The sequence below is a fragment of the Amphiura filiformis genome, chromosome 2 (assembly GCF_039555335.1).
Source record: "Amphiura filiformis chromosome 2, Afil_fr2py, whole genome shotgun sequence".
NCBI classification, from domain to species: Eukaryota; Metazoa; Echinodermata; class Ophiuroidea; order Amphilepidida; family Amphiuridae; genus Amphiura; species Amphiura filiformis.
Window position 1 is genome coordinate 71,957,413 of NC_092629.1, and position 12,544 is coordinate 71,969,956.

Consider the following 12,544-nt stretch of genomic DNA (forward strand, 5'->3'; position numbering starts at 1 on the left):
TTATGCGTCACACGGTTCATGCAACGCGACTAAATTTGTCATCTTAGAGACTTGGCTTTTAACATTTTCAATGCATAAAAACCTACCTTTACTGTGTCTTATCATAGGTATAAATGCCTTAGTGACTCGTACCATTCCCCATAAATTAACCTCTGATATATTTTTGAAGACCTTCAATGGTACCATCTCTATTTCTCCCCATCTTTGAAAGCCAGCGTTGTTTACACACGCCCAAAACACTGAAATAAAATCAAATGCCATGAATTAAATTGAGTTCTTAAAAAAATAAAATTATTTGATATTCGACATAGGCTTAGTGATCCCACGGGTATAATGTAATACCTGTTCGACAGCGAACACGGTTGTTTGATGTGATTATTTTAAAGCCATGATTTCTCCGTGTTACAAAATTTAAAATCCGTGTTACAAATTGAACGATTTCCGTGATTTTCCGTTTTCCCACAAAGCAATGAAAAGTTAAAACAAGAGAGTGAGTTTTGAGAGTGTATTTTGTCTTACCTTTTATTGTAGTATGGCCAGAGGCTTGCATCGAAGGCCTAGAATTAATGCTAGAAATGATTGTTTAATAGTTGATTACTGCTAAATGATCACTTTTCTTTTCTTTTGATTTTGCATATCAACACAAAAGGTAGACATTTTGCACCGTTTCACTATTTGTGGCATTTCCTAATTTTCGTGAGCATGCAACCCCGAATTCTGTGAATTTGTCCGTTTTTCCGTATCACGGAGAAATCCTGGCTTTAGATTATTTATTAATGTTTCTAACAAAACATTACAAAATTGACAATTCTAGACCTTTAAATACCAACAGCTATATACACATATATTTTTTTAGCTATTTTTAACTTAGATTTTCTTTCCTTTATCAAATTTTTCATCCTTTTCTGCCTTTTCGTGGTAATTTTCATTCTAGAAACTGCTTATTTGTGTGAAAATTGAGTTATTCCTTTTATTTCATGATAAAAAATATTTTGGAAATGTCCTTGCTATATGTTACCCATTTTAAAAAGCCATTTTACAAGTGTCTACTTCTTGTAAAGAGGCAAACAACATTTTAGATAGATAGCACCATCAGTGTTCAACTTTGCCAGTTTATCTTCGACAAAGCGAAACTATCAACATAGTGAACCTTCGACACAGTGGGCGTACACCTATTGACTACAATCGGACCAATAAATAAGGTACATGTAGCACTTCATAAATCATAAACCTATAGACCTATATTGAATACCGAATTAAAAAGACTACTTTGCGTATGACGTTCTGTCAACCAGACCATAAATGCCGTACTGCGCAGGTCAGCAACCAATCACGGCGCGCCTTTGCCCTGACGTCAGACGCAAACTATTCTTTTTAATTCGGTCTTCGATAACTAGCCAAAGTGAGGGTCGATTTCATTATTTTAATCAAGGGAGCGAAAGCTATGGCATTTTCTTTAATTTTAGATATCAATGACGGCAAACATTACAGAACTAGCAAGTTATGAAACTAAAACAGATAGAAAATAACTTTATTCAACATGTTCAATCATGATGGTTGCCGCAGATATTTAATTGGGCTTTTTACCTTAAACGTTGACCATGTCGACAAAAGTGAAAATTAATTTGCAGGGGGGGGGGGTGTCCCCTGAAACTGATAGCTCAAATTATAAAAGAAAACATCCTTATGGTCGACGGGTCATTATGGTCACTTTGATTTTTAGAAATCGACCCTCACTTTGGGTATCAGGTCATGTTTCATGCAATAATTATGAGCCACCCCGATGGGTAAACTTTCCTAACGGCATTCCCAAAAATGCTTACCCCACCTCCCCTCTTAGCCTGCCAAAAATTGCCAACCCCACCCAATTTGCAAACATAAAATATTCTAGCTACTCGTATATATTGCGAGTGCAGAGAGCATATTAATTTGCATAAAGCATGTAAAGCATAAAAAGCGTGTCCTACTTTCCAGAAATCCCAAACAGCCAATCGCCTTAAGCGTATTCAATTATTGACCAATGATATCTTAAGACGTGTAAGGTTAGGCGTATTATCTTAGCCGTCTTTAAAATGTATCCGCCATCCATAAATGGCGCCTATTTGTGTCAGAAATCACTACCCCCTCCCCCGGCTTACCAATAATTGCTCCCCTCCTCCTCCTCCTCCTTTGGCTGGTCAATAAATTCTTAACAACCACAACTCCCCCCCTTCCCCGGAGCTCATAATTATTGCACAGCCCTTTATTGTGCAGACTGTATTATAATACCCCGGTGACATACCTAATTTTTCTTTGGTGGCTGTCTTAGCCACTAGGTTTCTTGCTGCAATCACCGCGTCATCGGATGTTACATCACATGGTACAATTGTCAGTCTCTTTGAACTCTTTGATGCCAGTTCACGTGCGTCTCGTCCAGCTGAATAAAAGAGAATAATATATTTTTGAGGTGAACAGATAGACGAATACTCCTTTTGCCATGAGTTTCAAGTAATTGCCATTGTGCCATACCTTGTCAAAATGCTCCATAGCAATCAGATGCACTTCGATGCCAGCTGTCCAAGGAGTTGGATCACTCTTGGGTCAGAATGGCGAGTATGTCAGATGTGCTGTGGTGTGCCAAACTGTCTATTTGATATCAGGTGATTTCCAACATGATGCAGTCATGTCTACAGTAGAATTCATCTCGACCTTTGCAGGACTTAAACCCCATTAAAAGCTATTAAACCAAGATAACACTCATTGAAACAGCTCAACTGATTAAATCGGATCTTCTCTGGTTGTGCACATGTGTCTGTTTCACATGTGCGATATCGCAATAAAGCTGGTATTATAGCTTCAGTTGGGTAACCGATTATAAAGGAAACGAAATGAAACAATGGTATGTGGACCTTTGTTCACGAAATGAGACAATGGCCTGCTTTTTGTTAACCAGCATTCTTGAAAATGAGCAACATAATGATTGTTGACTTAACACGGTTTGGAAATAATTTCTTCATATTTTTGGTGTTATCTGTCGTTTACATATCCTTCCTAAAACACAAAAGTGCGACCCTCTCCAAACACCTAAATTAGCTAAATATTTAGGACATGTTACAAAACTATATTTTCTAGAATTTCATATAATAGTTTAAATGTAGCTTGTACCGTTTTTTTGTGGCATCCTTCAGAACGGAGCGGTCCGTTACCAATATAGCTCAATATTTTCGGTCAAATCTCCATTCAATTAACACATGGAGTTGGCTAGCTATGAGCTAGCTATGCTTTGCCCTCACTCATATTCTACGAAAGTGCGACCCCTTCTGAACATCTAACCTAGCTGTAATTTTAGGTCATGTTAGAGAAATATATTTGCTAGAAGTTTGGAGAATAGTTTAAATATTGGCAGGTTATTTTTCACACAGTGATGTTAACTAGGCAAATGCAATATACTTCTAACATAGACTATTTGTAAAGGTCGCGCGTCAATGGTGAGAGCACTGTGTATTGTGTATAGGAAAACGGACAGTAACTGCAGTATGAGGAATAGAGAGTTCCCGTGTTTTCAAGCGGAACGGACTACAATAGTGTTTATAACGTGATTCGCACCGCCGTATTCCTCATTCCTTTGATTTGGTCAATGACCCTATTGGTGCTACATTCTACAAAATAACATTTGCTAATTATTGCGCGAGTGTTGGTATTCTGAAAATTGTAAACGGAGTTTAGGTTTCCCTCCAAGATGGCGGGTAACCCAAAACACGGGAACTCTCTATTGATACTGAAGTTGGTTCTGTACAACAGCCACACGAATCTCTCTTGCGAATAGGGATGACAGATGCAGTCTTCTATTGTTTTTGGAATACTCCCTTAGAGAAGCAAAGTTCACACAGCCGCCTGAGTGTTCTTGCAAGTTCTGTGCTGCACTCCTTTAGGCCTGGGTGCTCAATCTCGCCGATGCACATGCTGAGAACTAAAATCCTGTTGTGATATGCACTAAAAAAATGTCTGCTCGATGAAAAGCCTTGTTCAGTCACCCTTTCATCGGCTTGATCGGCCCAACTCCTGCATTTCTAGCAATCGGCTTAACAACAATAGCCTTACAAATTAGTGTCCTTGAGTGCGTTGATTCTTTGCCGGATTATATCAACTGATCCGCAAATTGCTCACGGTGAGTAAACTCAAGTAGGTACTACAATAAACATTAATATAAAGGTTTCGAGTAATGAATGACAAACCGCAGAACAAGAAGATGGCAAGATGTTGCGAATTCGATGCCCATAACTGCTCGCGATTTCGCAGCCAGGGATATGGCTACACTATATTAATTCGTCGGCGTACTGCGGCTTGAAACTGCAAGCCGCAGGAGAGCCATCGAAATGCTCCGAGACGACGAAGAGTTAATCGGCGAGATTGGGTACCGGGGCCTTAGGACTATTGCAGGGATTTCACCAGGTGCAGTAGCTTTATCTGGTTGCAGGTCCATGAGCAGCTTCCTAACATCTTCGACCATTGCAGAATTCTGAACTTCAGGACCATATCCTTATGCGCTGGCAAGCTGACATTTAGTATTTTTCTTCAGATGCAAGAAAACCTCTCATTCCCATTTCCTCTCATTAGTCAGCCTTATCGTACTGCCGAATTAAATGAACTGGGACATGTCTGAAGTACCTAGTCTTGCATGTACTGCGCAGGTGGCATCTAGATCAGTGATGACCAAGTCAAGAATCTGGTCTTACCGGGTAGGTTCTTTTGCAAATTGTATTAGACCAAGAGTTTTACACATCTCAAGTGTGCGGCGTCCGTATTGTTATACGGCTGCCAAGCCATTCCTTGTGGTGGACATTGAAGACGCCAAGAAGAGCTATACTGATTGTGCGTTGCATTTTTGACAAGTTTCTGGAGTTCAGAGAACTAATGATATCACTGTTAGCTCTGGGTGGTCTATAGATACAGCAATGAGTATTTTCTTTGACTTCATTGTTACCGAGAACCACGTCAGCTCCATGTCCTCTCACTCCTCTGGGCCAAGAGCACTGTTATGAAATATGGCGATACCCTCCAGGCAATAGATGGCGATTACTCCTTTGTCTCTACGACAGCTGAGGGAGTATTCTGGTATCGTTATGCGGTACCATCATTCACAGTAGAATACAAGAAAGTTTCCACGATGACCATAATGGATGGCTTTAGTTCATGACACAGATTAAACAGCTCATCCATGTTCGAACGTACAGTCCTCTGATATTGGCTTCTAGTAAAGTCATATCCGTTTCACGTAGTCGTTGGGCAGGCATCAGGTCATTTTGATCCGTCCATTCAAAGCTTCTTGAACTTACCTGTAGCACTATATATGCTTGTAGACGAGGTTTTACGGTATGAGGCTACATCGGTGCCAACATCAGCCCAACGTGCGCTTGAATAAGGACCACCTACCTGGCAGGAGACAGCCAGCAAACACTCGAAGTCCGATTTGATCACATCTCAGAGCCAATTTATGTCCAAAGCCGGTGTCACAGCCTGTGATAAATACAGCCTTACCCTCAGCCTCAAAACGACCCCTTGGTATAAGTTTTTGAGCAACATACAACCCGACAAAGGCGAAACTTGAGGCAATAAATTTAGCGCAAACACTGCCAGGTTCTACAGTATATATACCATAAGCGAATGACAGAAATATTACACTGAATATGACATAAGTATGAGAGCCGACACACGCTTCCATGGTTCACGCAGCAGTACTAGTTAGCAATCATTATAAATATTGGAGCGTATTTGACATAACCATTCTAACCGTTTCGCATTTGTCAGGCATTATCTTGTTGACCACCACCTGATTACGCCATAAATAAACTTGACCTCCTAGCTTATCAGGTAACAAGAACTGGACAACGCCATAGATGAAGATAATTAATAATTGAATAAATCAATAAATAATATATTAAAATAATATATTTATTTATTTAATATGTCAAAATATGTGAAAAGACAAAATTTATGTTGAATAGGCCAATATCAGTTATTTCAATAATAAGCTTTTCATTAATTTACATCTATATTTGTATATATTATCATTCATCCAGGTATATAAAATATAAAATTGATAATTAAAATCTAGTCAACTGGACTTACTATTTTTGACTGGCGACGTTTCACATCCTATCCTGGATGCTTCCTCAAGCCGTCTGATTTCTCGGCGGCGACTAGTCATTGACCCGTGTCGGGGTCACAGAACTTTGTTTGAACACTACATACTTTCTGTATCATGGGAACTTCTACATAGACAACGCCATGGCTGGTGGCTGCGCAATGGGTTCACCGCTTTCTCGTTGTGAACTTATGGAACGTTTTGAACGCCGAGCCTTGGAGCACGGTGGTTTGATGTTTCTATAGCAAGACATTACATATTTTTCAATTCTAGACCTTTACAATACCAACAGCTCTATCACACTAATATACACATATATTTTTTAGCTATTCCTAACTTAGATTTTCTTTTCTTTATCAAAATTTTCATCTTTTCTGCCTTCTTGTAGTAATGTTTATTCTATAAACTGCACATTTTGCAAATTGAGGGCGCTATTTACATAAATTTTAAATTTAATTTAGCCAAATGATATGAGTTATTCCTTTCATTTTATGATAATAATAGTTTGAAAATCACGGTCCTTGCTATATGTTACTCATTCTTATGATGTTTTAATACCATTACACAAGTGTCATATCAATTTGTAAGCGCTCTTTAGCAAAGTCATAGTTCATTGAATTTACAACCGTATGACGAAACAGGCGAAAATAGTAACTTTTTGCACAAGATTTGCAATTTAAAGAGAATTGGCCATTGCTCATTCTAATGAGTATAAAATTATGTACAATATAAGTCTGCTCTTTCATTTAACTTTCATTTAATGACATAAATATTGTAAAGGAAAACTTAAGGTTTTGACTTTTAAAACCTACATTTTGGTCAAAAATTGTGCTGGGATAGGTCGTTTTCAACAGATTGACCACATTCTCATTGCTATAAACATTGAATTGCGTTATCTGTTGACCTAATGAGAAAAAGTGTTTTAGGGGGAAGTGTTGGCTTTCGTTCGATGTAAAAAATTATTCTGATTGGATGAGGTTTTGACAAAAACCAATCACAGAGGCATATTTTCCAGCTAGAAGCTCACACAGCTCCTACGATGCTATGCACTCAACCGTGTAGTGTAATCAACGACTCTGATTCACTGCTTGCTTGGTTGCTTGGAAGCTCTTGGACGAAAATGTGTGCTCGGGTGTATCAAGGTGGAAACTGTGCACAGATGGTTTATAAGAGAATCGTTTTTGTATACAAACCTCTTCGTATGCCTACCTACCCCTTGTAAAGATGCAAACGAGATTTAAGATATATAGCGTCATCAGTGTTCAACTTTGCTTAAAAATTAATGCAGTTCCACCAAACGACGGTGCGAGTCGTATGCCAGTACAGCGGGTTCCGTTATGTGGATGATACCTGGGTTAAGATCAAAGAAAATGAGTTAAATACATTTTTCGTGCACATCAATAACGTCAACTAACATCAAGTTTACGCAGAAGGAACCCAAGGACGGAAAACTCGCGTTTCTGGATTGCCTTTTTAATCATGATAATGATACCATAAAACTATTTCGTGAATGTAGCTCAGTTTCACAGTTCATATGAAAAACCCTGAACTTTGTTATTAACTTACATGTGATCGATAAAGTTGTGGTCGTTTTGGTCAGAAAAATAATTGTTTTAAAAATAATGAATATCAGGGAATTAGAGTAGGCCTATTCTGACTTCATTAGTCTTTTGATTGAAACGCACATTTATATATTACATGCACATTATATTCTGCTTTGACCATTCATATAAATTATAGAATTTATGAAAGAAACTCAAGGAACCCCATGGTCTGCCAATTTAACGTGACATCTAGATTTAGGATTATAGCGAACGACCAAATAACATGCCGTAACTGTATCATTACTGATCATGTGTCTGTAATGCAGAAATTTGAATCAGATAACATCATTTTAGTGTCGTTTGTGATGGTGTTGAGGGTTAATAAAATGCAACATCCGGGGTGAGGCTCTCCCATTGACATGGTATACGTATGTGCTTGCCTTGGGGTGATATTTAATACCCCGTTAAGTTTGAATTCGTCCATAAAATTTTGAAATGTCTATTTGTAAACTTAAATTTCGTCTTTGGTCAAATATATTCATATTTTGATCAAACAAATTCATACAATGTTCATTTAATTTCGGGTTATCAACTTAATGTGTAAATATATTTCGTCTTTGATCAAATCTTTTCATATTCGGGTCATTTAATTTCGTCTTTAACATAAAGCATATATAAGTAGGCCTTTGTATGTTCTTTTTCTTTCTGTCATTCTCTCTTTCATTCTTTCTGTTTATCTTTCCATATTTATATATTTCATATTTCTTTTTTTTTTTTTTATTTCGTTTTTCTTCTTTTTTTTTTTTATTTTTGTTTCTTTCTAATTTTTATATCATTATATATTTCAAACGTGGTTGTATGGCCCTCTTTGTCTCGCTCCCATATTACATGTATTGTGATAACTGTTATTTGGTCAGAATATTTAATTTAGACACATCTGTTCGGATTTATATCAGCAAGGTGAGAACTAGTGTTATTTCAATGCATTGGAATATGAATTGAAGTTGATTTAAGCCATTTTTCAGTGAAGCGAATCGAAATGTTTATTTTTTTTATTTGAATTCAATTAAATTCATTTAAATTCAACGTTTTATTCTTTCATTTTAATTCGATGCATTGAATCAAAATGTATTTTTCGTTCATTTCATTTCAATTCATTGAATCGAAAATGCATACAACATGTATTTGATTCTACCATTTCACCAGTATTTTCAGCTTATCAGTTACAATAAACTTTCTCCCTGAACTGCTTTTAGCAAAATGCCCGGTAAACTATATCAGTGTTGGTAATAAGAATTGAATTTGAATATGAATTGAATTCAAATGCTGTGAATTGGATTTGAATTCAAATGCTGTGAATTGGAATTGAATTCAAATGCTGTGAATTGGAATTGAATTCAAATGCTGTGAATTGGAAATGAAATTGGTTAGCAGTTAATTTCAATGCAATGATTAAAAGTAGAGAAGAATTGAATTGATATTGCACCAAAATGATTTTATATAATAAGAAAGTGAATCTGAATTGAATTGAAATTCATTTTCTGAATCGAAATAACACTAGTGAGAACTCAATACCAGTGGTTGAAATCTACGATGTAATTAATGAAGGCCTACAATGCATTATGGAGGACGAATTACTTTGATAAAAGCATGAAAATTAATGAACAAAGACGAATTATATTTGTGCAAGTACTGTCCATGCAGCAGGTGAGACGATTTCAATGCGCACTAGGACGAAATCAAATGAATATTGTATGAATCTTTTTGATCAAAATATGAACTTATTTGACCAAAGACGAAATTTAAGTTTACAAATAGACACTTCCAAATTTTAAGGACGAATTCAAACTTAACGGGATATTAAATATAATGAAAACTGTGTTAAATTAACTGAGAAAACCTATAGTATGAAAGTTCATCTGTGTTGGTAAACTTAATTGGAAATTTAAACTTATGATCTCAACACAAAATTACCTTGTTCCGATATCGGGCGATTTTACAACCCGTTTTTTCCAACTGTCTGATGTTATTTAGGCAATCCTTGCAGTAATAATTTCGTATACTAGCATAAATATGAGATAAGATCATGATTGAGATAAGATCTTTCTTTTTTTATGACATTTTTCAGAAGATATCCACGAAAAAGCTTATTCCCAAAATTTCAGTTGATTCCGATTTTGCGTTTGCGAGTTATGCATGATTATGTGTATTACACTGCTCCATAGACAATGTGTTGCAATTTCGTTCTGGTATACCAGAACGAAATTCAAATTTCACGATATCTTTGCTAAACCAATTATTAATCTGCAAGATTTTTTTTGTACATACACAGTATGTAGCCAGCGGTTTCCAGTGATATAAAAATCTCAACTTTTTTTGAGAAAAGTAGGGGGATGATGCTGTGGGTACTACAACGTTCACGCGGTACCTATGCATTGAACCATAGATGTCAAAGAACAGGGATAAAGACCTGGATCACTCGCACCTGTAAGGTTAGTATCTTTGAAAAGAGTGGTATTGTATTCAATCTATGATTGCTGACAGACATAGGTGATGAGTTGTAGTACCCCGGGAGGCACTCGAATATGAAATTGACGTACCTGTGCCCACCAGCGTACGACACTAGGGGTCTATCAGTGTAGAATTTTTCAGAAAAAGGGGGTCATTCGGTGTCGGCAATGTCAAAAATGGGGTGATTTTTGTAACGAGCGCCCAAAATGTCAAATCATTAACAATCAAAAATAGCTTTTTACCCAATTTTACAGTACAAAATAGACACACCTCATTGATTTTGTTTTTCAATTTTGAGGACTAATTGTTAAAAAAAAAAGTATTTTCTACACAGAGATGAAGCATATATGAGTAAGCATTTATTGATAGCGTAATTGTTATCAATTAACAAAGGCGTTTCAGAGTTTGTTCACTCAGGCATGTAAGGTGATTCGGAAAGAATCTAGGCGTTGTCACTTGATGTCTTTCGCTCATAACAGCTAGATCGGTACCACGGAATAGGCCTGGAAGCGGCACTAGACATTAGCATGAAGCCGCATTCATATGTAAATAGCGTATTGTTATTTAAATTTGCGCCCAGACGTATTGAGGGCGACAGTCATGTTATCCAGACAGAGAATGTCTTGATGCGCCAGGCATGTCAAATTGCTGAGTGAATGTGTATAAATCCCCTTTCTGTATAGGTAATAAGCTAGTACATTTCGTGTTCCAGTTTGTTATAACAAAAAAATAAGTATTATATTAAATATATTAAGTGCATAAACGTTGCAATTGACGTGAATTTGAACTACAGAGCTCCAACTCTAGCTAAATAGTGTAGTGTGAAATTATGCTGTGTGACCCCTCTGCGTGGTAGAATTATATTCATAAAACATTGAATTTAACATATAATATGGGCAGCCAACCACGATTTATCAGCATTTAAAAGATATATTAATTAACAAAGATAAATAATCAACAGTACAAATGACAATTTAACTAGTAAACAAGTCTGAAATCTTAAAATGTTGCCACGTGATTTCCCGAACACATGATATGTCTACATGTGACCATTATTCAGATTTACCGAAGTATTTGGAGTATGGTGCACGGCTTGCAGGCAACTGTGTATTTCTTTACCTCCGTATAAAATCAATAATTCATGCTGGGAGCCAAGTAACATTCTGTCTGATTAGTGCATATTGGTATTTTATTTTACTTGAGAGCATATCGAAATACATAAAGACGAATAAGGCGCCATGATGGAAAGCTATGGAAGGTCAGGTCGGGTATCAAAGGTTATTTTAACTTCAAATACTACTTGTGTTTCACACCTTGCCTCTGTCACGTATTTCCTTCATGTTATTGACCTCAAGTCCTAATTTTGACTTTGCTATTGCAAAATGTCATTTCATATCAAATTAGTAGACTTTCTTTGAAACAAACATATCACTGGTGCCTGATGGGAATATCCGTCCGCCATTTCATTAAACTGGATCGTTTTCGCCTGGTTTGCGCCCAGATGTATTGAGGGCGCGCTATACTCTCATTGAACAGGCAAAGTTCGCAAAACTAACAACGTTGTTATTTGCCAATAGCAATTAACATGATCCAAGGGTTCGAACATGAATTATTCATAACGGATCGATAACTGGCCTCACTTTCTAGCTAGTAAACCAGCGGAATTTTTCATAGGTTTTGCGTTGCTAATAGAACAACCGTGAATTTAGTGTCACCCCCTTGTCGGTACGGAGTCTTGTCCTTGTGAGTGTGCGTATATGCGTGTTCGATTCGTGGCAGTCAGTGGTACATCGGTTATTAATTACTATGTCCGAGGATGAATCGGGACCAAGCCAAGGGGCCAAGGGTAAACCTGCTGGGTCTACACAAGAATTTGCAGGATTGTTAGAAAATTTCAAGCCTTATTTTGAAGGCAAACTGGATAGTTTTCGCAAGGAAATTACTTATCAAAGTTCGTTGACCATCAGGAAAAGAGTGGAAAAGCTACAAACGCCGGAACCCGATTTTTTTCGCGGCTCTAACCAATTCAACAGACGCAGTTTTGGAATTGGATTCGCACCGCAAAGCTCCGGTATTCTGTTTTGGATGTGGGCGACCAGGGCATTTCAGAGCAAACTGTCCGTTTAAGCGACCCAGTGGCACCCACCCCCACCTACTGCCCCCAGTCATCAACCACTGATTTTCAGAAATCTCTGCAAGGGACAACAGGTTAGTTTTTTAATTAAAACATGATTTTTGCACTGGCATGAATTGATATGGTAAAGATAAAATGATTGATCCATGATGGATATAATATCATGTGATGGTCTTGATGATCGTTATTGTATAGGGCGATGGCCTTTTTAAAGCAAGCATACCAGCGTGG

At 37.2% G+C, this 12,544-nt stretch overlaps 1 protein-coding gene across 1 annotated transcript; it reads right to left on the reverse strand.

Annotated features, from left to right (window-relative positions):
* On the reverse strand, positions 1–5,726 carry LOC140142708 (D-beta-hydroxybutyrate dehydrogenase, mitochondrial-like). The gene is made up of 3 exons (XM_072164708.1): positions 5,413–5,726; positions 2,282–2,416; positions 1–239 (listed from the first exon to the last, which is right to left on the reverse strand). The coding sequence occupies exons 1-3, from the start codon at positions 5,699–5,701 to the stop codon at positions 1–3; spliced, it is 663 nt and encodes a 220-aa protein (XP_072020809.1). The 5' UTR covers positions 5,702–5,726.
* Positions 5,727–12,544: the final 6,818 nt, after the last annotated feature.